Source organism: Rattus norvegicus, chromosome 1 (assembly GCF_036323735.1).
Source record: "Rattus norvegicus strain BN/NHsdMcwi chromosome 1, GRCr8, whole genome shotgun sequence".
In the NCBI taxonomy this organism is placed as follows: Eukaryota; Metazoa; Chordata; class Mammalia; order Rodentia; family Muridae; genus Rattus; species Rattus norvegicus.
This window is the reverse complement of record NC_086019.1, coordinates 236,096,022-236,123,662: the sequence shown is the minus strand read 5'-3', so window position 1 is coordinate 236,123,662 and position 27,641 is coordinate 236,096,022. Positions and strand designations below refer to the sequence as shown.

General features: G+C 42.6%; 3 protein-coding genes and 1 pseudogene across 21 annotated transcripts in view; 2 read left to right on the top strand and 2 right to left on the bottom strand.

The window, feature by feature from the left end:
- Positions 1-5,033, bottom strand: part of Cdc37l1 (cell division cycle 37-like 1) — a 28,898-nt gene extending 23,865 nt beyond the window's left edge. For 3 of the 7 annotated variants that reach the window (XR_005503952.2, XM_017589033.3, XM_017589034.3), the window contains exons 1-2: positions 4,806-4,972; positions 170-451 (exon numbers count right to left, since the gene is read on the bottom strand). Coding sequence is in view for 6 of the 7 variants with exons in the window: in XM_017589033.3 (XP_017444522.1) it covers positions 170-451; positions 4,806-4,937 (414 nt within the window). In the remaining variant the exon portion in view is untranslated. Of the gene's footprint in view, positions 1-169; positions 452-4,805 lie in introns of all 7 variants that reach the window. The other 4 variants (XM_039108842.2, XM_039108840.2, XM_063287021.1 and 1 more) reach the window with 2 other exon arrangements.
- Tekt5l1 (tektin 5 like 1) lies at positions 4,983-20,602 on the top strand. 4 transcript variants are annotated; one of them, XM_063264501.1, is made up of 5 exons: positions 4,983-5,794; positions 5,953-6,080; positions 14,235-14,309; positions 14,444-14,577; positions 19,071-20,587. In XM_063264501.1, exon 5 carries the CDS (start codon positions 19,254-19,256, stop codon positions 20,370-20,372), a length of 1,119 nt encoding a protein of 372 aa, XP_063120571.1. In that variant the 5' UTR covers positions 4,983-5,794; positions 5,953-6,080; positions 14,235-14,309; positions 14,444-14,577; positions 19,071-19,253; the 3' UTR covers positions 20,373-20,587. The 4 variants fall into 4 exon arrangements, with proteins under 4 accessions (XP_063120571.1, XP_063120575.1, NP_001389493.1 ...); NM_001402563.1 differs by having other exon boundaries at positions 5,169-5,794; positions 5,890-6,080; positions 19,071-20,602; XM_063264505.1 differs by lacking the exon at positions 14,444-14,577 and having other exon boundaries at positions 5,890-6,080.
- Positions 20,603-20,783: 181 nt separating this feature from the next.
- On the bottom strand, positions 20,784-21,677 carry Phyh-ps1 (phytanoyl-CoA 2-hydroxylase, pseudogene 1; annotated as a pseudogene).
- A 5,455-nt stretch (positions 21,678-27,132) lies between these two features.
- Spata6l (spermatogenesis associated 6-like) overlaps positions 27,133-27,641 on the top strand; it is a 53,571-nt gene continuing 53,062 nt past the window's right edge. For 7 of the 10 annotated variants that reach the window (XR_005489004.2, XR_010055143.1, XM_063268600.1 and 4 more), the window contains exons 1-2: positions 27,133-27,182; positions 27,317-27,397. Coding sequence is in view for 6 of the 10 variants with exons in the window: in XM_063268600.1 (XP_063124670.1) it covers positions 27,359-27,397 (39 nt within the window). In the remaining 4 variants the exon portion in view is untranslated. Of the gene's footprint in view, positions 27,398-27,641 lie in introns of all 10 variants that reach the window. The other 3 variants (XR_010055144.1, XR_010055142.1, NM_001014165.1) reach the window with 3 other exon arrangements.

The following is a 27,641-nucleotide window of genomic DNA, read 5'->3' as shown; positions in this document are numbered from 1 at the left end:
TTTGGCAGGATTCTGGTGCTCTGCGACAGTTACTCACAGATGCTCTGGCTTTCCTCCTTCCTGTTCATCTGCAGTGCTGGGGATAGAGCCCAGGGCCTCTTGCACACTGTGCCCCTAAGCCATGTACCCAGCCCTCTTTTTTCTTTCTTTGCGGTGACAAAGCTCATACCTTATTAAAAACATCCTTGCTAATGGCATCCACGTTCCAGAGACACGTCCTCTCTCTCTGGACCAGAGCCTCCTCTTTCTGTCGCCATTCTTCTTCCCGCTGCCTCAGCTCTGACACTGCGGTCTGCGCTTTGGCATGTTCCTGATCCAAGGACTCAGAGTTATGCAGTGCTAAACTGCCAAGTTTCTGCTGGGCTTCAGCTAGATTCCATTTGCACGCCACAGAGCTCTTCACAAACTCTTTCTGCCTTTGGCACGCCAGCTCAATCCCGTGGCTATACATCTGAATAAAAAGTACCAAGGACTGCGTGAGTAAGGGATGAATGTAACGACGACGACTGTGTCAGTAAGGGAGTAAGGCAGCAGCAAGGACACAGCGTGTTCTTTTCCACCTCAAAGGGTCTCTGAAAGCCGTTCTGGGTACACAGCACATGTGCACTCTGTCTACAGCTGCAGTTTACACCCATCACTTTGACTCTGAGCTTCTTTGTTCACCCGGGCCCCTCCCCTGACAACTAACACCACCAAGGCTGGCAACCGGCAGTGACTTGCAGAGCTGGCCCACAACAAACATCAGATGCCTAGGCTCCAGAATCTCACCAGAAGAAGGAAAGCAAAGCTTCCCTCAAGTTCATCAGTCATGGCTCCTCATCCTGAGAACCAGACCTTCAGAGCTTTAACCTGCAAGACTTCCTGTAGTGGGCATCCTCCACTTCAAAGCAACCATTTAGTGGCTTCTGGTTTCTTTGTGTCATCACAATCTGGGATGAGAGCTCTTAATAAAAAATGCTATTTAAATAATTACCACACAGGCATACCTTACCTCAATCCTAATCAAAACAGTGACAGTTAAACTGAGAATTGCCAACTGATGACTCTGCTCTACTCAGGAGAAATTACTCTTAATATTTTCATAACTACCCATGTAAACTCAATGGTTGCTCAACAAAAGTTGAGAGCTTTTCTTTTTCTTTTTTTTTTTTTTTTTGGATTTCTTGGTTAAATTAAATGTACAACTTCACACTATTTACTAAGAATCACTGCTCTTAATCTGTTCCCAGAGCTGTATCTGTTCAAGCCTTTATATAGTTACATCTCAACTGTGTAAATAGAATCCTACATTTTGGTCTTCATTAGCTGTTCTCTACTTGAGTGATCCTTCAAAAAGAAGAGTACAGTCATGCTTTCCCAGAGTCTATAATTACAAAGCATGGACTCCTTACGTCCAGTCAGTTTTACTTACTGGCTTTCTTCCCACCCTCAGGACCCTATTCTCCCTTTCACTGACAACACTCTGTCCTCTATCCAACTCCTGCCCAATCCCTAGGCTTTTTCTTATTCATTCTCTTCTAATTTTTTTTTCTTCTTTTTTTTTTTCGGAGCTGAGGACCGAACCCAGGGCTTTGCACTTGCTAGGCAAGCTCTCTACCACTATAAATCCCTAACCGTTTATTCATTCTCTTCAAACCCAAGGTATGCACATTGCTATACTGGTGTATTTTTAACATTAGTATATACTTATTTTCTCCCCGATTCCAGGCTTGGAAAGGAGTTAGAATTTAGTAACTGTCAGATTAATAAAGTAATCTTTACTTCTTGAACAAACTATTCTGACACAGGCAGTAAATCTGAGTTTTCTGGCGCATCCAAGACTTCTACTGGCTGTGGACACTCGCTATCCTGTTTCCTTATTTAGTCGTTATCTGGGTTTGCAGCCCAGATATTGCCATGTCTCTAAACAACAAGTAAAACATTTATTTTTACTTCTTGATACACTAGAAAAATTATGAGGTTGGAGAGTTGGCTCAATGGTTGAGATCTCTTGTTACTCTTGTAGAGGACCTGGGCTCCATTTCCAGCACCCATATGGGACTCACAATTGTCTGTAACTCCAGGACATCCAAAGTCCTCTTTTGACCTTGGCAGGCATCAGGAATGCGTGGGATGCACACACATGCACACAAGCAAAACTCTCATACACATTAATAAAATGATTTTTTAAAAAGAAAAATTATCAATGGTGTGACACACCTTTAATCCCAGTACTTGGGATGCAGAGGCATGCAGACGTCTGTGAGTTAGAGGTCAGCCTGGTCTACAGAGTAAGTTTCAGGATAGTCAGACTACACAGAGAAACTTTTATCTCAAGGGAAAAATAAGAAAGCCAGAAAAGGGAGAAAAATAAAACTGTAAAACTTAATTTGCAAAAAACAAAGTTGTACCAATAAAGGTAATTATTAAAAGTGGGGTACAGGATCCTACCCTTTCTAATTATACAAAAGCAAATATTTCTCAAATCAAACCAACTATCAGAATTATTTATAGTTAAACTATTCTCCATAGACTATCACATACTGTTTAGTCATACTATCCAACATGCATGGAGATGACTAAGTTTAACATCGGGTCTTTATGAAAAAGAAGCAACACAGAGAAGTGAACCCATGTTACTTAGGCACACACTCTCTGCTGAGTCGCATTCTGAGCCTTTAGCAAGTCTTACTTTAATCTGTGATCATATGAAAGTTTAAAAGGACATAATTTTAATGAACAAAAACTCTGCAAAGAGACTTATTGTTAAAGTCTACTGGGGCAACTTTACATCAAGAGTTCTCAAAGCAGCCAGACAGGGTCCCAGCACTGAGAGGACAGAATAAACAGGGGCCCCACTCCTAACCAAGAAAGAGTTTGCAACTGGTACCTGCTAGAAAGGGGAGCCACTAAGTATGGGCACCCATTCCAGAATGGGCCGTACTATGCCGAGCAGTAGTTGGCCAATACAGAATGGACTCTGTGGGTTTTGTTTTGTTTTTTGTAGATTTTTATTCCATTTTAGCATTTACAAATTTTATTTATTTAGTCTTACTAGCCTTTTGCTTGTTTTGATTTCATTTGGGTAGTTTGTTTTAAAAGAGAGAAGGAGAATGTAAAGTAGGGTGGGTAGAGAGGTGGGGAGGATCTGGGAGGAGTTGGGAGAGTGGAAAACAAGATGCAACTATATTGTATGAAAATTTAATTAAAAAGATGCAAACTTTTTTTAAGTTCTTAGATTCTGGCTTGCTTTTTCACACATCATTTGTTACATTGAGAAACCTCCCTCTCTCATATTTGGTACAAATTGCGAGCCAGTAATTTAAGATGGATTTTAAAAGCCTGTTAATTGATTAAACATTTTATTCTTTTTAAATATTCTAACCCCCAAATTTAATTCCTAAAGCTAGCAAGAGATATAACTAGGCTTGTAATAATTATATGTTCTTAGAAGTAATGACTTTGCAAATTTTATCACCATTTAAAGGCCTTCTCATTCAAATAAAATTGTACAGCGTTTCTGCAGATAGGCACTGCAGAGGTAGGCTGGAAAAAACACTGGACTGGGGGTCATGAGTTCTAGTGGGGACTCTGCCACTATCTAACTAGATAACCCTGGGATATCTCCTTTAATGAAGGCAATAAAAGCCTCTTTAACCCCCATCACCTAAACAAATGCACAGGTAAAATAATTAGTTTCAAGATACCGGGTTTCTTGGATTACTTCTTTTTGCATCAACCACAATGCACTGAAATTGAGACAGTTTTCCCTTGACTGTCCAAACGGACAGCAATAAATTTTTGTTTTCTCCCTCTGTAATACTATGTTTACACAGATGACACTAGAGCTCTGTAATTAGTGGATGACTACTGACCCATCAACTCTCATTCTGCCTCACTTTCCCGATGACTAGTGGGATGACTGTAGTCTGTGGCTATGAAACAGCACACTTGTGTGTGAGCCCAATCAACTCAGCTGGTTGGCAGAATTAACCTACACTTGCCGGCAGACGATTTAAACCAGTCATCTTTAAGAAAAGCTGTTATAAAAGCTGTCATTACATTTTTGCAAAAACGCCTAAGAATCAGCCATCTACTATCAATTTCATTGAAAAGATTAGGGTTTTGTATGTGCTTTTGAAATCTAGTTCACAACACACCCAGGTGAGAAGTCAGCCATAAAAGCCTAAGTGAGATACCACACTTGACAGTTTCTGATGCAGGACAGCTGGGTTGAAAAACACACGTAATGTCAGAACTTCGGGTGGAAGTCTGAAAGAAAAGCCAATTCTGTGGCTGTACGTTTTCACTGGAGACTGACACGGAATGAAACTATGAATACAGTAAGGGACCAATGATAGAAACGGAGGTGTGTGCAGCGTCAAAGGCGAGGCTTACAGAATTTGCTGAGATATCAGCGTGGGAAAGAGCACGTGAGATGTTTATGTCAGGACTCGGTGTACTATTATAGAAGTACAATCACACTCTGTTCCTATCAACTGTGCACAAAGTAGCTGGAGCTTGTAATAAAGGCTCGGATGAAAGCACGCACAAGAGGACAAAGGGTCAATGTTATGTAGGCTGAGCTGCCCGCAAAGCTCCACGCTGACACGAGAGAGGAGGAGGAGGAACCTCTTGCAAAGGTGAGGGGCAACCAGCCCAGGTAAAAGGACAAGTGTGCGTGGACGTGGAGGTCGGGAATGCGCGCGTGGCCACCTCCTTTCTCGTGGAAGATGCTGCCAGGGCTGTGGCTTGGCATCAGTCCCCCGCGATGCCCGCAGACATTTCCCATCCCCCGTCCCTAGCAGAACGCAGGCCGCTGTTACCTGGGCGCCGCCGTCCGGTACCGGAGAGTAGTGGGAAGAAGAGGGGGACACGTCTAAGTCACTCTCTTCCTCGGTCTCCCCGCCAGTCCTCGGGAAGCTCCAGGGGCCCGGTGGCGGCCACGGCTGCTCCATGTCCCACTGGTCCGGGCCCGACAACCGCCACCGCTAACGGCCCTGGCGTGAGTGGAACCTGCTGGGCGGAGCCAGCCGCCCAGCCGGCCACGGTCGTTACCCAGAATCCCTCTGCCGCTGGCGAAGCCGATGCACCCCCGGAGCAGGCCTGGACTGTGCCGCCGGCGGACTGCGGAAGAAGAAGTAGCCGGTCAGTGCGTCATTTCCGGTGGGCGTGGTCGGGCGTGCCCACCTCTGGACTAAGAGAGAAAGTCTGGCGCTTAGGTCCTGGGAAGCTAACTAGGGTTTCTGTTGGTTCGGATCCGAGCGGTCCAAGGGTGTTCTGACTTGTCCCTCTTCTGTATCAAAACTACAGCTTCTTCGTGCACAGGAGTCTAAGTTGGAGTCGAGGGGGGCCGTTTTAGAACGCAGAACCAACTTTCCTTTAGCTTCAAATTTCCCACTACAAGACTGGTCTCCAAACCCTCTTACAGCAGAGGAGGACACTAAAAATAAAATTCCGGAGCAAGCACGTTTGTAAAGAATTGAAACAAGTAGTAGATATCAGAGGACTTTCTGTCTCTTGAATCTTTTAGAACCGTGAAGATCCGTATGCTGGCTGTCTCTTTTCTTTTTGAGCCAAAATGAGCCCCCATAGCCCGAGAATACATTTAAAGAGAAAAACCCAAAGATTGGGAATGTACCCTAGCGCTCACTTAACACAGACAAGACCCTGATTTCAGTTTCTAGGACCAGGGAGAGAGAAACAGAGACATCGAAGAACTAGAAAAGCCTAACTTCACAACCTGCATGTTTAACAATCAGGCTTGTTATACGATAAGACAACAGAATATCAATCTTTCACCTTTGATTGACTGGTAAACTAACTGTGTGTGGGGGTTGGGTGGGGCAGGGAGGTACACAGCGGGTAGGCCAGAGGACATCAGTTCTCCTGATCTGTCATTTTTCACAGCATTCCCTTGAGACAAGGTTTCTCATTGAGCTTGAAGAACTGACACCAAGCCTTCTGTCTCAGTCCACTTACAGAGCTGGGGTCAGAGGTGCAGGCTTGTTGGGGATTTGAACTTAGGTACTCGTGCTTGCTCCGCTAGTATTTTTACCTACGACATCATCTGCCTTAGCCCTGAGTGGAAGACTCTAAAGGTTAGTTAATCCTAATGGTTGAGTAGTACATGAGAAAAATGTTGTTACAAATGCTGTGTAACATTTAAGGAAGAGGGATGACATGAGAAGCTTATGTGCTTAGGTTCTGCTCTTTCATAACCAGGAAAATATCCAACAGTATTTTTACAGCAGTATCCAAAAATGTATCTATGAAGATGTTTTGAGGGTAGTAAAAGAAAGCTAAAAATAAGTCGAAGCAATGGAAGAGTAGATCTCAGTGTACTGATTGGGGAAGTATCTTTGAAATGAACTAGAAGTGGTGGTACAAGTCTGTAATCCCGGGAAAGGCTGAGGCGAGAGGATTATCCAGTTCACTACCACCCTGGGCTACATAGATGGGGCACTAAGTTAAAGAAACCACATTGCAGAATTAGCTTATATAAAGTAAGAACTTGCAGCTGGTTTGTTTGTTTGTTTGTTTTAAAGAGCAGGGCAGAGAAAGAACAAGCTAGAAAATTAGAAAATATTGCCAGAGTTGGTTTGAGACCAAGCAGAGCAAATAAACAAATAAATAAATAAATAAAGTAAGTAAGTAAGTAAGTAAGTCAGAGGTTGAGAGAGAAGTCAGATTGAATCAGTTATCTTGGAGAAGTGTTTGAGTGAGACACCTGACTTGAACCAGCCAGCCGCTGCTCAGAAAGAACTAGAAAGACTGAGCTTATTTAGACACAAGACTCAGAGGCTGAAAACATTCTCAGCCTAGATGAGATTTGTGGAGCTAGAAGCTTCCAGGGCTAGGTCTAGGTTGACAGATTGCAGTAAGCCTCGGAGATGACAATTATTCAGGAGAATAAAAGATGCTTTTATAAAAATCTTGGAAGAGATAGAAGAGATGTAATAATTACTTTGGTGACTAAGGCCAGGGATGGAAAATTCTGAGGGTCTTAGTTTCCTACTTAGCCTTCCTGTATTGTGCTGATTGTTACAGGATAATTGATTATTGTTTATAGAAAACTCAATGGTTATAGACACTACCTTTGTCAGATGCGGTTAGGTGTGTCCTTATAGATACGGTTTGGCGTGCCACTGCAAGTCTCAATAGATAAGCATGCTAAAATGTAAAAACCTCCTGCCTACTTTAAGGCAAGTTGCTTGGGAGTGGTCTAGTGGTCTTTGCTCTATGACCCAATTTGCTCTATGACCTGAGGCAAAATGGGCTGGGTGGCCTTGAGCCAACCCCACCATAAAGGTGAAATGGTTCAGCCCCTACTCACTTGTCTTGGAGGCCCCCACCATGATGGTGACATGGATCAGCCTGCCAAGGTATAGGGGAGGAGCTAGAGATTTCTTTTATGGCAATTGGACCTTTGAATGCTCTCTCTTTTGGCTTGGAAGAGCCTTCCCGAAAGAAACTCCGGGTAAGAGACAGGGATTCTCTCTTTGGACTTGTAAACCACAGAAGCAACTGGCAGGACACAGGTGAAACAGAATTCTAGGAAGGAGAGCTAAGGAGCTCTCTTGGGTTTGGAGGAGCTCAAGAGAAAGGTAGACTAGCTCAGTAAAATGATACAAATAGAAAGATTTCTAAAGAGCTATCAGGTTAGTTGTAAGATCAGGCTTGTAAATAGGTATTTTGTTAAGAAAGCAAAGTTACTTTGCTGGGTTAGCAGATTTTTACCACAGCTCCCACCTCTGTGTCTCTATGGATATAAATTATTAAGTAACTTTAAAAGGATGAATGTTATAGCTGATAAAAGATTTTCCTACAAGTGCATAGCTTTATGATCATAAATTAAAGTTGAAAAGCTTTTTATGCAACCCTCGTTGAAGTCAGGTATAAAATGTCAAGGAGGAAAGTGTAACAGGATAGAGAAAATGAAAACACTTTATTTTTCCCTCTTTATTCGAAACCACAAAGTGCTTTGAGTGGTGCCTGGCTGTAACTTTTATTTCTTCAAATCCTATTTTTAATGATGGTTCTTAAACACTTTAACCTCCCTTACCAGAGGTAGTGGAAAAGAAAGGATATGGGGGAAGTGAACCTGTTTTAAGAGGTTCTTTGGAGCAACTCCAGTCTGTGTTGTCTGGACATCAGCAGTTCAGTTCACAGGTCAGCAGCAGCAGCTCGATCTGCTTGCAAACACTTCACAGATACACCAGCAGTCCAGTTTGGTAGAGTCAGGATAGCAATGAGGAATCAGCAGCTGTGGCACTACCTAGCAGAGACAGCCAGACCTCAGCTTCCGCTTGAATCAGCAGGAGGGAGCAGGGAACATCAGAAGTTCTTGACTGTGCCTCTCTCTGGGAAGGGAAGCATTGCACAGCTAGCTCTATAAGCAAGTCAAGCTCAGCCCCTGTCACTGGAGTCCTATTCATACCCAAACATCACATGTCCTCCATGGGGCTATCTCAGTGGCGCATCTGTTTTAGCTGACATCACTCTGTCAATCAGCCCAAGTCCTCGAAGCAGCAAGAAACTGCAGCACACCACAAGTTTTTGGTGCATTTCTCTCTATGGAGTCCTGACAGATGAAGCTCAACTATGCAGTGTAAGGCAGACCAATACATGAATGTCGTTAGTAAAGAATCCTTCATCGAGAGTCCTTTCACATGCTTGCTTTAGCAGAACATCCTTTCTCCTATGTCTGCTTCAGCAAAACATTCCTTCGTGAGTCTGCCTTGGTCTTTCACCTGTGTCCACTTCAGAAAAACACTCCTTTGAGTGTTTGCCCCAGCAAAACACCATCCAAACAACTTTCCAAAGAACTCTCAAGTTTCCACTTCATATCCCCCTTTCTGTTTAAAAATTGTCCTTTTCTCTAACATTAACAATCTACACACAACAGAAATAATTATAAGAACCATCACATTTTCTAACTGGCTTATATACAATATAGTTGAACCAAAAAACTTAAATTTCTATTAAAATACAATGAACAAAACCCCTAAATATCAATGATTCAAACACTAATTATCTATCAGTATACAATAATTCAAACAAAACGTAAAGTTCTATGAATAAACATTATTTAAAGAAAAAACTTAAAATTCTATTAATATACATTAATTAAACAAAAAACCTTAAATGTCTATTGTTTTAGTCAGGGTTTCTATTTCTGCACAAACATCATGACCAAGAAGTTAGTTGGGGAGGAAAGGGTTTATTCAGCTTACACTTCCACATTTCTGTTCATCACCAAAGGAAGTCAGGACTGGAACTCAGGCAGGTCAAGAAGCAGGAGCTGATACAGAGGCCATGGAGGGATGTTACATATTGGCTTTTTTTCTTATAGAATCCAAGACTACCAGTCCAGGGATGGTAGTACCCACAATGGGCCCTCCTACCCTTGATCACTAATTGAGAAAATGCCTTACAGCTGGATGTCAATGGAGGCATTTCCTCAAGGGAGGCTCCTAACTCCGGCTCGTGTCAAGTTGACCTACAAAACCAGCCAGTACATCTGTTAATATAGAATAATTAAACAAAAAACCTTACATTTCCGTCAATATACAATACAATAATTAAAACAACCAACCACCCATAACACATCAAGCAACTGAAACAACGCCCTAACTTAAGGGAGTGGGACAATGATCTTCTTATATATTTGCTTCCTGATGAATTGGAACAAAGAATTCCTGTTTGGGGGTCCCCAAGGAAAAAAAATGGTTAGTCTGAAAAAAGCAAAAAACAAAAAAACAAAAAACCACTAGCTGCAGCATTTATTGCCCAGTCTCTGGATTGTCTATTGTTGGGCCCTAAGGGAAAAAAATGTTATCATCTAGCTATATCATTTATTGCCCAATCTCTGTGTCTATCCAGTCTCTATATTGTCTGTCCAGTCTATGTATGATCCATCTCTTTGTGATTGATCACTTGGGCTAGTCCAAGTGCGTGTGTTTTTTTGAGATACCAGTAATTATAAGTTTTATTGGTATCCATATTTTTCATTCCCTGGAGATACATAAGCACAACTACAGCCGTGTCCCTGTCCTGTTCTAGTTCCTCTAGTGTTTCCATAACCCGGTGTCTGTCAGCTGCCGTTGTTCCTTCTTCACCAACATTAAGAAAACTGAGTTAACAAAGCATCATTTAGTCTGTCCCTAGGGGTTTTATCTCCCTTTTTGTATAGTAAGTGTCTCTTTTAACTATAACTACTTTCCCCATGGGATTATGTGGTATGCAAATAGCATGCTTTATATTATAATATGCAAATCGTATGATATGCAAATCTTGCTTCATCTTATTGGGGACATAGGTGGGACCATTGTCAGCTTTAATTTGTGTAGGTATCCCCACAGTTGCCATTATTTCCAACAAATGTGTAATAGCACAATCAACCTTTTCAGATCTTAAAGCAGTTGTCCATTGAAATCCTGAGAATGTGTCAACGATAGGCTTTCCAAATTCTGCAAAATGGAAAATGTCCATCTGCAGATGTCATTTCTTTTGGTGCCCCTAGGGTTACTACCAGTAGGTAATGGAGTTTGGCTGTATAGAGAACATGTAGTACATTCTTTTATTGTTTCTTTGGCTTGTTGCCAAGTGATGGAATTTTTTTTTTCTTCTTTAAACCTTTCCCATTAACATGTTTCTCGGAAAAGTTGAGGCTTCTAACACATTTCCTATTAGTAGTTGGTCAGTTTCATCATGTCCTTGAGCTAATGAACAAAGCTGTATGAGATGAACTATGAGTGATATATAATGGATAATTTCTACTTTTGATGACATGTTGTAATCGTATAAACAGTCTCTCTGTGGAAAACAGCTCTTTCCGCATATAAAAAATCAGTGACGATGTTAAGAGATTCGGAATAATCTAATAATACCATAAGGATAGCTAGCATACAATTCTGATTTTTGAACTGATATATACAGACTTTTGTTCACCTTGTTTATTATATCTGACTTAAAACCTGACATCCCCATCTTTGCTGCGGTATAAAATGTTGATGTCTCCGGAATTGGTGTTCTTTTTACTATACATGGAAGAATCTAATTAGTTCTTTTTATAAACTGTATATGTTTGTATATCAATTCTATCTGTATATCCTCATGCAGTCTTTGTTCGACAAGAGTTAACTCTTTTTCTGCTTCAGCTGTTAGACAGCTTAGACTGTTTAAATTGGAATCTCCTCATAATGTTTGAAACAAATTACTGAATTCATATGTACTTGACACAATTGTAGGCCTCAGTTAATCTCGCCCAATAAATTTCAAAAATCGTTAAGAGTTTGCTACTGGTCCCCTGTGGATCTGTACCTTTTGTGGACAAATTTTTTTGTTGACTGATTTTATAACCCCAGTAACTAAGTGAATCTCCCTATGTATTTTTTTCTGGAACAATCTGGAACCCCCAGCATGGCAGAATTCTTTGTGTTACCTTAGACGTATTCTCTAAAACGTCTTTGTGAGAATCAGCCAACAGACTGTCATCCACATAATGATGAATGATAGATTGGGAATTGCTTACAGATTATTTCTAATGGTTGTTGCACATATACCAACATCAAGTTGGACTGTTTAACACTCCCTGTGGCACCTTCCAGTGGTATCTCTTTAGTGGATGACTATTATTCAAAGCAGGTACTGAGAAAGAAAACCTTTCCCTATCTTTCTCATGCAAGGGTATTGAGAAGATGCAATCTTTCAAGTCAATTATTACTCTAGGCCATCATCTCAGTAACAAAGAGGTAAAGGAAGTCTGGGCTATAAAGAGCCCACGGGGTGAATTATCTTGTGGACCGCTCTTGTCATCCTCCATTTTCCTGATTTCTTTTTACACAGGGGAGTTCCACGGGTTGGTAAACTCTTCTTTATGTTGAGCCTTCAGCTGCTCTTGTGCCAGTTGTTCAAGTGCCTGTAATTTTTCTTTTGTTTTGGGCCACTGCTCTTGCCGTACAGGTCATTTTAGGGGCAAGGCTGTTGGTACATCAGCAGTGGCCCCATTTACAAATTTGGAAACTCGATTCCTGTGACACCCTGTTTTTGACCTTGGGCACAGCTCGTGATTGTCTTCCATCACCTGCATCAATACCTTCCCCAGGGGCGTCGACCACATCACGCCTCTAATTTCCTTATTTGCTGTCCCTGGAATTGCAGGAATATTAATTTGAGCACCCCGTTGTTGTAAAAGATCCCTTCCCCATACGTTTATGTCAGCCACAGCTCTCAACTTCCCTGTTTGCCCTTCTGGTCCCACACAGGTAATCCATTGAACACTTTGTCTTATTAGTGATAATTTACCAATTCCTATAAATTGTATGTTAACCTTTTGAAGTGGCCAATCTAGACTCCAAGACTTTTGGGAACATATACTAACATCAACTCCTGTATCCACCAAACCTTCTATGTCAACACCATTCATTTGTAACCATTAATTTGGGTCCCTGATCATTAACTATTGTTTGCCAGAACACACATTTTCCAGTATTCCCAAAAGTGTCCTGTCCATTCTACTGAAGCAACCTTGTCCTTAATGTAAGGAAACAACTATTGAGCAGTTCTATCCCCTGCATCAATTTGCATCTTCCTTTTCACATACCCCAGAACTTTTATTTCTTTCTTGCTATCCCCATCTACTATACATGGATGTACAATAAATCCTTGAGAAGTTAATTCACTTCTTCCAAAGATGATTCCTATTGTCCTTGAACATAGGGACCATACACACCAGTGGTTAATTTGTAACATTCAACTTTTGGGGATAATGTAAGAGAGGTGTCTGTAGATAGATCCAGAGTTGCACGTCCTTCTGTAGCAAGCATAAGATCAGAAATGCCTAATTTTGATTTTCTTGCCTGCTTTGTACCTCCTGACTCTTGGTACCTCCTGACTGACCAAAGGAAAGTGGCTTGTATTGTTTGCTGCGGACATCAAGCAGACATACCCTTTGATTCCTTTACTAATGGCAAGAGTAACACCTCTTATGTATCTCAGACCAGCAGTCCGGTAACCAATGTTTGCCCTTTCCAAACATGATACCCTGGAAGCCTGTGTGGCTCACAGCCACCAGAACCTGCTTGTTCTCTCCTATATTATTACATTCTCTAGAGTCAATGTACCTGTTATTTTGAGCTCTTAATCTTTTAGCCTTACAATTTCTTTGGAAATGACCAAATTCACCATAATTAAAACATTTGATTCCTGATATTCCTAGCTACAACTTGCTCTATGATGTTGACATTATACTCCTGAGAACCAGTATTAGTTGTTTCCCTTATCCATTCATCTCCACGTGTTTTTAATGGTTTGGTTGCTCTCTTACTTTCAGTGCATTTTCAAATGCCCATATTTCTATCAAAGACTGTCTGGTTTCAGGCTCTCTTCACAGCTGAACTCAACCTCTGTAAGAATTCTGTGAAGGCTTCTTCAGAACCCTGTATTATTTCAGTAAACGACAAAGATTTTTCTCCAAGTTCTTCAACCAAACCCCAAGCTCTTAAAGCTAGAATATAACATTGTTCAATTACATCATCGTTGTATTGGGTTTGTCCTTGTAAGTCAGCATAATGCCCTTCACCAAGCAGCCCAAGCAAAACACCATCCAACCGACTTCCCAAAGAACCCTCAAGTTTCCACTTCACCTGGCAAAGAAACCAGCTCTCTGTCAATGTAGAGCTCATGGCTAAGAGGCTCTCCTTGACTTCCTTCTCTTCTTGTTGACCTCTAATGTTAGAAAATCCTTAGATTTTGCATGGGGGAAGATTTTGTCAATTACAGTCGCTTTAAATAACATCCGGGTATTGACATTTCCCAAGTTGGAACCTAAGCTGACCTTAAACCCCATGGTTCAGCCTCATATCATGTATCTGCAGTTTGGACATCATCATTTAAATGTATCATGTACATTTAAAATTTGACTTGTCCAAATGTGAGTTATTCTCTTAGAATTCAAACATTTCCTTCTTCCAAAAAGGGGGGGGGCATTCTAAGACTCAGACAGCTTCAAGATTCACAGGCACAGGTTCTGAAACTTACAAAGTTAGTAAACACTAGGGAAAGCCATCCTCCCCAACTCTGCTTCTCATAGGTCAAATGTCATTCACCTAGAGAGTCCAGCCCAGCCACTGAGTCTAAATTTCTAACCTGTGACCCCGGCCCGTTTTAATGCTATATATATATTTGTATATATATTTTTTTCTTGCTGTTCATTGTATTATCTTTTCTGTTCTTATTTCTTCTCTTACTAGAATGTAAGCTCCACACGGTCACAAATCACTTCTTAGCCACACCTGTGTTGCTCAGATCTGTTGAGTACATACGCAGTGAGTAAACGGATGGGAATGACAAAAGGGTGGATGGAAACAGGATTAAATAAAGATGAAGGAGGGCAGGATGGGGACATGAAGACGCCTATTGTTGACAGATGACTACTGGATGACTTTCTCATTGCCGCTAGGAAATACCCAACAGAAGCAACTGAAGGGTGAAGGGATTTATTTTGGTTCAGTTTCGGAGGCAACAACCATCACGTTGAACCAGCCCGTGGTGGTGGTGCATGACGCTGTGACTCCTCACCTCTTGGCAGAACAGGTAGCAGATGGCTTAGACTGGAACCAGAGACACACATAACCTTCAGAGCCCTCTCCCAGAGACCCACTTCTCTTAGCTAGGAGGCATGTTCCCAGCCTTCCAAATCAGTGAAAACTGGTATTTCAGGTGTTTAAACATATGACAGGGGGACATTTCATATCTAAAACTATAAATGATGAAGGGGTGACTGTGACAGATGAGAAGCCTCATTGTGAGCCACTGCTGACTTCACGGCATAAATCTTGTGTTTATTAGCAGTAATTTTTTAAATTATCCTCTCTCTCCCTCTCCACCCCGTCCCCGTGTGTGTATGTGTGTGTGGTGTGTGTATATGTGTGTATGTGTGTATGTGTGTGTATGTATGTGTGTGTGCATGTGTGTATATATGTGTATGTATGTGTGTATATATGTGTGTACGTGTATGTATGTATATATGTGTGTGTATGTGTGTATGTGTGTGTGCATGTGTGTATATATGTGTGTATATATGTGTGTATGTGTGTGTATATGTGTGTGTATGTATGTGTGTGTGCATGTGTGTATATATGTGTATGTATGTGTGTATATATGTGTGTACGTGTATGTGTGTATATATGTGTGTGTATGTGTGTATGTGTGTGTGCATGTGTGTATATATGTGTGTATATATGTGTGTATATGTGTGTGTATGTATGTGTGTGCATGTGTGTATATATGTGTATGTATGTGTGTATATATGTGTGTACGTGTATGTGTGTATATATGTGTGTGTATGTGTGTATGTGTGTGTGCATGTGTGTATATATGTGTGTATATATGTGTGTATGTGTGTGTATATGTGTGTGTATGTATGTGTGTGTGCATGTGTGTATATATGTGTATGTATGTGTATATATGTGTGTACGTGTATGTGTGTATATATGTGTGTGTATGTGTGTATGTGTGTGTGTATATGTGTGTGTATGCCAATATGTGCAAGTGTGAAGGTCAAAGGTGAAATGAGTTCTCTCCTTCCACCTTTATAGAAGTGGGTTCCAGTAACTGAATTCAAGTTGCTAGGTTCATGTAGCACTTCATCTCGCTAGCCAAAAATATTTATAAGAAATAATAAAACCAGTTTCGGAGCTTCATCATGCTCCTTTATGTTGGTCACAAATTAATTTATGCCATGATTTGCCTACCAATCAGCAAGCTAGTTTTTCTGAAAGAAATGGCTTTCCAACTGCAGAGGATACTCTACAAATTCTCAGCCACCATGCGTGTTTCCACTGTCAGCGTTGAGCTCACAAATGCCAGTGAGTCCAGCTCAAGACAGAGTGTAGCACTAGTCTGCCTCACAAATGCTAATGCGGTTATATAAAATAGATCCCATGTGTAGGCTCAGATCCCAAGTGGCTTCAAGGTTGTTAAAAGCCTTTTGGTTTTGATTTGCTCTTTCCTTGGAAGCGTTCCCAAACCTGGGGGAAGGGGAGGAGATCTGGACAGCTGAGTACTCTTTCTTGTTGTTTGTTTGGTTTGGTTTTTGAGACAAGGTCTCCTTTATAGCTCTGGCTGAGAACTACGTATTCTTAAGAAACATCCGAACTGCCAGGTTCTGCCTGGCCACTGAGATTACTGTTCTTTGTATCAAGACAGGGTTTCTCTGTGTAACCCTGGCTTTCCTGGAACTCTGTAGACCAGGCTGGCTTTGAACTCAGAGATCTGCCTGCCTCTGCCTCCCAAGTGTGGGAATTAAAGGTGTGTGCTACCATCTCCCGGGTTGAGACCACTAGTGCTTTGTAAATTATCTTTTCTGACATTGTAATTGATCGAAATCCTTCATTTTGTTGAAGGTTAAGATGAACTTCTAACTTTTGCCCTTTAGGAACTTTTCTGAAAAATAAAGACTTAATATGACTTAATGATTCTGTTTTCTCTTTATGAGCGCTCTTAGGGGCATGAGGAAACATAAGCGAGGAGAGTGAATTGCATATGTTTCAGAATAGCAAAAATGGAGGCTTAAATCTTGCCTTTTGCTTGTGCGTGTGTGTGATGTGTGTTTGTATTCGTGTGTGTGTGTGCCTGTATGTGTGTGTATGTGCATGTGTGTGTTTATGCACATGTGTGTATGCGTGTGTGTGTATGTGCATGTGTGTGTTTATGCACATGTGTGTGTATATGTGTGTATGCGTGTGTGTGTGTGTGTGTGTGTGTGTGTGTGTGTTACTCTTCAGATATCAAACCTCCAGAGCCTTCACTATGCTTTTCAAGATCTCTTGCATCTGGAGCTTGACAGTTCAGTAAGCCAAGTTGGCAGAGGACCATGGGGATCCTCCTGTCTTTACCTCCCAGAGGTTGGGACTGTAAGCACATACCAGCACACACTGTGGCAGGCTTCTTTATGTATTCTGGGATTGAACTCAGATCCTCATGCTTTTTGGCAAACACCTCACTGACTGAGCTGTCTCCCCAACCTTCAAAATACATTTCAATGAGAGTTAGATAAATGTGGCGTTTATATACCTAAATATTTCCTAAGGCTAAAAATAATAAAACATAATGTGCTGTCTATATTTATGAGACCACAGTTCAGGGCTGTATCTTCTTTCTGTGGGTTTCCTTCTGAAATAATTGCAGGATATTAATCATACCCTATGGTAATTATCTCGTCTGCATTTGCACTGAATATATAACCATATCTTCCTTTTATGTGAGTGAGGGTTTGATATGAAGGATTTCAGACTGATGCTACCAAGAGTCCCTTTAATGGGCTATTGTAGGGCAGGAGACCCATGTAAACATGGGTAGCATTTCCTAGTTAAGTGCCTCACAGATTGGGAGGTATATGTGTTTTAAACACACAAATCTTTAGACACAGCTCCATCACCCAGACTCACTGAGGATTTTGCTACCCTTGCTTTCTGAATATTAGAAAGTGTAATCTAAGCACTGTGTCCTTTTACCATTATGTACACATGGTGATCAGTCTTTATTGACCCGTACTGCCCATACTGGATGTGGGTGGGTGGACCCATCCCACGGACCACTGAGGAGGGACCTACAGCTCCATTCCAGCAAGGCAAGGCAAGCTGGTTCCCAGTGGAGGTATATCTCCAGCCTCAACAGGTTCCAGAGCATGGAGAGCCCCGGAATCCATCTCTTTCAGCCTCCTGACTGTGGACACAGTAAAGTGAACAGTAAGTTCACTCTCCTGCTGCCACATCGTGCCCACCATTGATAGGCTCTACTCTTAAACTGAGTCACAAAACACCTTTCCTGGAATTGCTTTTGGCAGGTTTGTGTTTGCACAGTAACGGAAAGGTAACACAACACCTTAATATGCACCTCTAACGGAAGTTAACGTCTGCCCCACATAGACACAAAAGCTTCCATTACCTACCAAAATTAATCGATGGCTGTTATATGATCTCCAAGCATACTAAAACATGTCCTGCAATTCCCGAACACAGTTTGAGTTGGCTCGTTAAAAATCGAGGCCCAGAAATGGCTCACCTATAATATTTGGGGATTGGTATTTTTAAGATCTATACCAGTTACTTCCAACTCTTCCTTTGTCCTAACAATGCCATTGACTTTCAGTTGCCATGTGGAAGGCTCAACGTCATATATGTGACTGATAGGATGCCTTTTTTGGGGGGGGTGCCATTAGCGTGTTTCTCGGCTGGCCATGTCGCTCAGTGGTAGGGTACAAGGACTTAGGTTCTACCCCTGACACTGTAAAACAAAGCAAAACATAATGAAAAACACGCCCATCCCCCACATCTCCTTTAAGAGCAGTTAGGTCTAGAGCAAGATGGCACATCAAAACATTCTTTGATGATTGTAACCATCTCTGCACAATATTAATAATAACAATAATAACAACAACAGTAATAATAATGTAATAGTCACAGCCACATGTGGCTACTGAGCACTGGGAATGTGACCAGAACAAGTTAGGAGCTGGACTATTTTTTTTCTCTTTAGCCAACTTAGTTGTATGTAACCACTAGATTAGACAATGCAGCACCAGTATCCTGATTGAATTTAATGTCAATTATTTTTTCAGTCTACATACTTGCAGATGCATCCCGTGAACCACACATCACTACCGCAGTGACGTAATTAGAGCTGTTCAGTGGGTCCACACAGATAGTAATAGCCTAATCCTTTTGGGGGAGTTCCCCAAAGGATGCAACTTTAGTCATTTTTAAGATTTAAACTTCATGGGGTTGGGGATTTAGCTCAGCGGTAGAGCGCTTGCCTAGCGAGCGCAAGGCCCTGGGTTCGGTCCCCAGCTCCGAGAAAAAAAAAAAAAAAAGAGAGAGAGAGAGAAAAAAGATTTAAACTTCATGTTTACGGTTCGTTGATACCAAGGAAAGAGGCAGGTGCAGTTCATTTATTTATTCATAATAAAAGAAGGGTACAATTTCTTCTTGAACTATTAAACTGTGCAAAAGCTGAAATGTTAGAGTGTTTTAAAGAAAGAGGTTGGGAAAGATATAAAATTTAGGTTTTGTTTTTTTTTTTTTAAGGCTGGGGTTGTGCACAGAAACAAAATTAGTGTTCTAGAAACCCATCATTGCTGGATTGACACAAAGACCTTTCCCGTGCTTTATGACACAAGCACTGAGTCACAGAGGGCCCGCGGCTCCTAGCACCTGAGAAGCCCTAGCCGGTTGGGCTAAATTTTGCCCGCGTGGGGCTGATGGGGAAAGATGGAATTTCTTGGAACCATTCAGACAGCGAGTTACTGTGGCTCCAAGAAAGACTGTGACTTCCAGGGGCTGCCCCCTGCTGGGCAGGACCCTATGGTACAGGAGTGCTACCACCAACCCTTTCACCTGCCCCGGTGCCGCTCTGCGTGGAGACCCAGAGTCTTCTACAAGGTCGCCCCCAGCCAGACATGTCCGGATTGCGCAGGCGACCGGCGGCCGCCCACCACCCTGCCCTCGCTCCGCTCCCCGTTCTCCAATCGCTATACCCAACGCGAGTGGGACCGCTCCAATGATCTGCTGATCAGTGTGGCAGAGGCATCGCGGCTCCGGGCCAGCCGGATGACAGACGACTCCCTACGGATCATACACGACAAGGACCAGCTGATACGCCAGATGCAAGAGGGAACCTCCCGGAACCTGGGCCAGAGGCTATCGGACATCCGCTTCTGGAAGTCTGGGTTGTGCCACGAGCGGGACATGCTTATGGCAGAATCCAACAGCCTGAAGATCCTGAAGAGGCGCTTGGAGTGCGCGGCTGATGAGGCGGACAGTCCCCTGCAGATGGCTCTGGACTGTCTGTACAATCCAGGGGAAAGGCTCGGGATTGACCTGGTCTATGACAACCTGGGGAAAAACCTTATCCGGGAAGCAGATTTACTAAGATATTGCCAAGATCAGATGAGAAAATTAGCCAAACGAATTGATTTCCAGATACAAAATAACCGAGATGCTCAGCATGCCCTAGAGCGGGACATTGAGGACAAGAGCTGTGCACAGTCAATTGACGAGAGATGTTTAAACCTAAAAAACACACCTGACTCCATCAACTTCTTCCGTGGCATGGAGAAGTTTGAGGAAACGATCTCCGATCCTGATACCTGGGCCAAGTTCAGCAACAACAACATCAGACACGCGCAGAACATGCGGGCCAAGTCTGCCCAGCTGCGGGAGGAGGCGGAGCACCTGTTCGAGACCTTGTCAGACCAGATGTGGAGGCAGTTCAACAACATCAACCTGGTCTGTCCTACTGCCCAACCCGGAGCTCCGCACCGCCCCACCAGAGTTCAGGCTTGGGGCAAACACCAACTACGACCTAGCAGCTGCAGACCCGTTTTCTAGGAAGGCAGATAGATACCACTCACGAGCCAGCAGCCGTGGTTCAATCCTGAAGGAACCTCCAGGCTTTTTCTTTTCTTCTTCTTTTTTTTTTTTATACACAGTCACCTTTATTAGTTATACCCCAGGTTATTTTTCTTAAAATAATATTTTACATCACTAAAGCAATAGCACCACATTAAATTCATGCATCCCTAATACATGTGTCTTGATCGTTACAGGTGATAAGAAACATCTCAATAAAAAAAAAAAAAAAGCATTTTCCTGAGATGTCTTGCTTTGATGTTCTCTTTAAATGAATTATAATGAGGAGCTAATTCTTTCCATTTTGTTTAGGCGGGAAAGAGGGGGGCATAGCATCTTGCTGTGTAGCCCAGGCTGCACTCGAACTCTGTATGCTGTCTCATATTCTCATCACCAAACCTCGCTCTTGAAGGGCTGTTTCAAAGGTTTATTTTTTTTTTCTCATTTCACAAGTTGGCATCGAAACACCCAAGTATCCTTAAAGTCCATGATTCCCTTGACTCCATACTGTTTCTCTACTAGCCCGGCAACTCCCTTGGCGACGTTTTCTTGACTGGTGCCCTTCCCGTTGATATACTTGCAGTCAGAGCTGGCAGAATGGCAGGAAGTTGCTTTATGAATCCTTGGGTTGTTTCGACCAGATCCATGGATGAGCAGAGGATTGAAGAAAACAGCGTCGCCCTTCTCCATCACTGCGTACACCTGGGTGCTGTTCGGCTTATAGTTTTGGATGCCATGGTACAGTTTGTTAACTCCTCTCTCCCACTTGGGGTAATCATGTGGTTTCAGAGTGCCTTTGTGGGTGCCTGGGAGCACAGCCAGACAACCGTCGTTTCTGTCAATGTGCTCCAAGGCTGTCTAAGCACAACTTGGTTGCTGGATCGGAAGAGGAAATAGTATAGATCCTGATGCAAGGGATGCCGGGGCGTCTACTTGCCAGAATCTGGAAGTTATCAGCATCCCGTGCAGAGCCATAATGTTGGGTCCAGTGAAACACCCCATATTTCAGAATCTGGGGGAGGGTGCAGTATCTAAAGAGCTCCTCATCTTCTTGGAAATCCTGGATCTTCGTAAACTAACTCCTCCCCTTCATATAATCATGTTTTGCAATGGTTACATCTCTCACTACAACGACCCCTAGTGGTTTCACCTCCTCTGTGCAGATTCTTTTCAACAGCTTCAAAAACGTTGAATATTATCATCAGATACCACATTTTTAATGACGAGAAACCCATTTTCTTCGTAAAAATTTCTCTGCTCCAGGCTCAGGACTTTACTATCCAAAGTTTACAATTACACATCACTGTTCATTATCGAAGGAGCTCAGAGCAGAAACTCAAACAGGACAGGAACCTGGAGGCAGGAGCCGATGCAGAGGCCATGGAGAGGTGCTGCTTACTGACTTGCAGGTTACCGCAGGTTGTCTCAGGTTGGTTTTCTCTCTTTCTCTCTTTCTTTCTTTCTTTCTTTCTTTCTTTCTTTCTTTCTTTCTTTCTTTCTTTCTTCCTTCCTTCCTTCCTTTCCTTTCTTTCTTTCTTTCCTTCCTTCCTTCTTTCTTCTTTTCTTTTTCTTCTCTCTTTTTACAGCAGGCATTTCTCACAAATACTGATAACTCGCTTTAAAAAAAATCAGTCTTCTGGTGTTATTTATGCTTTCCAGAGGATAATTCACTGGCAGAGAAGGCAGCAGGGCCTCACAAATCAGCCCACAGAGTCCAGATATAAAGAAATAGATCACCTCAAAGGTCTTTCAGTCATTCATTATGGCATACAGCTGCCTTCAGAGAGACATCCAGCTCTAATAAGGCGGTATCAATGTGCTGGAATAGAGAAGGCCTCTCTCCTAACAGGCACTGTTAGATGACCCAGGTGGCCTCTCCACTCCACATACTTCACGCAGGAACTAACTGGGTGTTAGCTCATCGAGCACTCAGCAGTGGTCCTGTAACCCGATGTGACAATCCTTTGAAGCTCTGGAAAAAACAAAAAACAAAACAAAACAAACAAAAAAAAAACTAGCAGGCTTTCTTCTGGAACAACACATATCTGAACATGCAGGAAAGGTTGCCCACTATTTCACGGGGTGTGACTCCTGAAACATCTGGAGACCATAGGCCACAATCCCCTGCCCTGGACGTAGATGTAGCAGACACTTTTGCACGCTCGGTGTTTTGTGCCATGGAATAAATAGACAGCGGCTACAGCATTAGAAGGAGCGGGGTCTCATGTTTTCAGGCTTCTCTTTTCTATTCTTTCTGGTTTTGTAAGAATCATTTCGATTCTGCTTTCTTTTTGATTCAGTAATAGAAGTTGTGGGGGAAAATAGCACTTAACGGCATCTAACAGTATTAAATGAAAAGCCAGATTCCTTTCAAGTACTCTGAGGCTCTTTCCAAAGTTATATGTTAAGTGTCTTTGATGGTCCACCCTCCCCCACCGACCCTGGAATACTCTAAGCATAATTATACACATTGTATTTTCATTCTTTTCAAAATGGCAGTGTACTCGATATATTTTCCATACCACACGTTTATTTTCTTTTTAGAGGTGTTTACTGTTAAAACAGCTCTGCTCCCTTCTTTTTTTTAATGCTCTTTACTATCCATCAGTTTTAATGTCTCCACCCAATGAACATTTGTTCCCATTTTTTAAAAAATATCTTAACGATTCAGCATGCATCCTCATGGTTTCTTTGTGAAAATCTATCTACAGGCTAAATTCCTCACAGCAGAAATACTGAGCCAAGTTAAAATTTTTGTTAGACATTATCGAATCACTTTCTAGGGAAGTTGTATATTGTAAGCAGAATAATGGTGCCCAAAGCTGTCCATATCCTGATCATGGAGACTGAAAGTAGGTTATCTTAGACAATGAAGGGGACATTCAGATTTCACGTGAAAATGAGGTTGTTAAGTAACCAACCTTATGACTGGGGAATTATCTTGGATACTCTGAGTAGTCCAAATGTGATCATAAAGGTCTTTAAAATTTTTATCTTATTTTAAAATTATGTGTATGTATGTGTGTCTGTGTGTGGGTGTATGCACGTGAATGGAGGTGCTAGCAGAGGCCAGAAATATCAGATCGTCTGGAGCTTGATTTACAGGCATCAGTGAATCATTCAGCATAGGTGGTCGGAACCAAACATGCGTCCTTGGTGAGAGCAGTAACTGCTTTTAAACCTCACTCCAGACCAATGATAAAGATCACAAAAAAGTGAAGAACAGAGTCAAAACAAAGGCAGCATGTGCAAGACTTGATTTGGTATTGTTGGCTTTGAAGCTGGAAGAAGGGAGCTTTGAGCCATGGAGGACCAGCAACCTTTTGAAGCTGGAAATGGAGAAGAACTGAAAGGTTCCAGGGGTAGAGCCCTTCTGCCACCTTCCTGGACCTTACTCTGGAGACCAGGCTGGCCTGGAATTCACAGAGATCCACCTGCTTCTCCCTCGCCAGTGCTCATATTAAAGGTGTGCCCCACCATGCCCAGCTGATAATACAATTTTTAAGACTCCGTGTGATGGTTTGTATTTGCTTGGCACAGGGAGTGGCCCTGTTGGAGTAGGTGTGTCACTGTGGGTGTGGGCTTTAATATCCTCATCCTAGCTGCCTGGAAGCCAGTGTTCTGCTAGCAGCCTTAGATGAAGATGTAGAACTCTCAGTTCCTCCTGCACCATGCCTGCCTGGACACTGCCATGTTCCTGCCTTGATAATGAACTGTACTTCTGAACCTGTAAGGCAGCCCCAATTAAATGTTGTCCTTATAAGAGTTGCCTTGGCCATGGTGTCTGCTCATAGCAGTAAAACCCTAAGACACCTTGAGAATACAGAAATTTGTTATAGTAGCCACAGAACACTCATACATTGCATTTATTTCCATTCCCACCTATATGTTTCCTCACACCCATTCCTTTTGTTCCTTAAAAAAAGTTTCTGTCCTCACAGGGACTGTTTTTATTACTTGAAAAGAAGCATTTATGACGTTGGGTTACTAATTCATTGTTTTAGGTTAAAAGAAACATCCCCATCATAAGGACCTGCTTGTCACATTCATAATCTTGGTTAATTAACTCTTTGGAAAATCCCATTTGGGGAATGCTTTTGTTTTCTATTTTGTGATCAGGATATGACTGGGATGGGCTATGCGTCATTCCTTCAAAGCTGAGGCTGAGGCCATCACGCTGCTCTGCAAAAGTACTCTGGGAAACATACTGTCTTTAGGTCTCTGCTGTTGTAATAAAACACCATGAGCAAAGTCAACATGGGGAGGAAAGTGTTTATCTCCTCTTCCTTCCGACTCTCAGGTCACATCCTGTCACTGAGGTCAGTCAGAGCAGGAGCTCCAGGCAGAATGGAAGCACAAGCAATGGAGGAGCACTGCTTACACACTTGCTCAGTTTTCTTACTTAGACAACTCAGGACCACCTGCCCAGAATGGTTATATCAATCGATTGCTTTTTCATTAATCATTAATCGAGACAAGGCTTCACAGGTTTGTTTGCAGGCCAGTCTTCTGAAGGCATTTTCTCAATTAGGTCGTTCCCAGATATATGTAGGGTTGTGTTAGGTTGACAAAAACACCAACCCAGTACAGGTAGCTAGACTGGAGACGAAGCCGTACTTTCTTCTTGACTTGGTGGCATTCCCATCCTTGAATGGTTTCCTTTGGTCTCCAGCCAAGATGGCAGCATCATGGGTGGAATGATCTGCAAGATGGGCTTGGGTCATTATGGATGCAGCATCTTCCACATATCTGTGACCTGGGTGACATGTGTGAACTTGGGTAATATGTTGTTCAGTTAGACACCTGGTGGCATATGTAAACGTGTGTGTATGTGTTAATTGGTATGTATATTGAGGGTCACCTTGATAAAAGACGGTGGGTTAAACAAAGGGTTATAAAAATACTACTTGGCCAGGTAAAGGAGAGAAAACACAGACAAAAAGAACGGCTAGGTAGTCCAAGGGAATTCAGAAGAAATCAGGGCTCTGCTGTCCTATCGAGGGATGTCTAGTAAGACCGAGCTAGGAGAGCCTAGTAATATCAAGAGATAGAAAGACTGAAACAGGGTGTGCAGATGGGACAGCGTTTCCAGGGACCAATAATCTGTGTTGTGGCGGCAGTAAAGTGGCAGAGCCCCTGGACTCAGACATGACTGTTGTGATAGGCTATGTAGCCTTGGGGAAAAGGCTGTTTGGTTTCCTAGTCTGAAGCTGTAAAGCACAAGTAACACTGTCCTCAAAGAAGTCCTCAAAGAAATGACCACATGCAACATGCCCACCTCTGTGCAGATCTTCAGTTGAACTGATTCTTCCCTTCTCTTTTACCTCTAGAAGTTTAACTATCAACTTGTTTTTGAGACACTAGTATTATCATTGGTGATGTCCCTGTGAAGACATCATCACAGGTCTTGTACCAGTTAACTGTTGTAACGAATCTGTGCTCTGGGCATCCGGAGAGCCAGGAACCGGTCCGTGTATGTCTTTGTGCGCTGAGAGAGTACTGGGAACTGGATACAGATGGAACGCTGTGTCCTTCATCACACTGAGCTTGCCTTCAAAGAAAAACTGTAGCTTCTGAAGGGAATATCTTCAGCGGTATCTTTTAGGGACACCTTTTTGTACTGTTTCAACTACACACGCCCTCAAGGTAAAGTATCAATGATCAATCACACGACAGTTTTTAAAATTCTATTTTGAGTCATGGTCTCATGGGGTCCAGGCTGACCATCAAACTCACTAGATATTTGTGGTGGTTTGCATATACTTGGCACTATTAGGAGGAGGGTCTCATTGCTCCCTCCCACAAAGACACATTTCCTCCAACAAGGTCACACCTATACTCTAAAATTACACCACAATATTCCAGGCTAACTTTGAATTTCTATGTGCTAGGAGTGCCGATGTGGATCAATGACAGATTTATATAGTTCTGATGAATACTAGGCAAACATTAGCAACTGAACCACGAGGTCCAGCCCTAGTTTTACAAGAATACGTATGTATTTACTCTATAGACCTTCCAGGAAATTCTTGATTGGCTAAAAAACACCCACATTCTCCTCCTGTCTGCTGTTTTTTTGTTTTTGTTTTGTTTGTTTTTTTAATTATTTTTTAAATAACAATGGGAAGATGTGATTTCTCTTGCCAGTTAAATCTTACTCTGCCTGATTTACAGTGTAACTGCTGCTTTGGCAAATGCAATAACTACCGCCTGGGAGGTGGTGCAATCAATGTTCGCTTTAAACTACTAGGAAAGCTGAACAGTGCAGGGAAGAGGAACTGACGACTATTCTTCTAGATCTGAGATTCCTAACTTAAGTCTCTTCAGCAATGACCTATTTGTAGTTAGTACACTACTCAATCTATTGCCGGTGAACATGTTTTCTGGGGCAAAGAAGAGGACAGGAGTCCCCTAGGGAACAGACAACTATGCTAAATAGAAATGTTCACAGGAATCCCAGTGTCTGGGGCCCCGTAGCCACTAAAAATGATTACACAACGGAGCCATGGTCTCATTCCACTTTGGGGATGGAAACTGTTAAACATTTGAACACAATAACTGGGACCACGGAGTGTCCAGGGTGGGGATGGGGGGAATCCTAACATCTGAGGACAGGTTCCCAAGCCTTTAGACAGTCGCTGGGCCAGGCCACCACCAGGGTTCCCAGCAGAGCATAAGCACGCCTGCGTCTCAGCCTCCCAGGAGTTCCAGAGGAGAAGGTTGAGCGTTTGAGTGTCCATGGCAACCAGACGCATCCGCCTTCTGAAAGCTTACACTCCAAAGCTTGTTGTGAGCTACCCATCCCGGTGGGAGGGACCTGGGCCGGGAGCACTGATGGGGGAACGAAGGGGAGGGGGTGGGGGTCAGGGAAGCTTCTGGAAAAACACTTGCCTTGATGTAAACTAAGAAATAATTGGTTCAAGGCTCAGCACAAAGGGATCTTTGCGGTGCACAGGGAAGGAAGGATGCCTCTGGAGGTGGTGGTGGAGCTCCAAATCCGGGCGGTAAGACACCTGCTAGCCAACCGCGTTAACCCCAAGTTCTCCTTTGCTTACTCCGCACATTCCTTTCAGGACAGATCTGTCCTTCCGTCCCTAAGATTCCTCACATTTCTCCCTTGGACCGCTTAGCCTTTAAACTCAGTTCAATCTATTCTGTCTTTCACTTTTCTTTCCAAAACCAACGTGTTTCTTGGCTTCTTTAAAACAATCCTGACTTCGGTTCCAGCAGGATTTTGGTTTTAAAAAT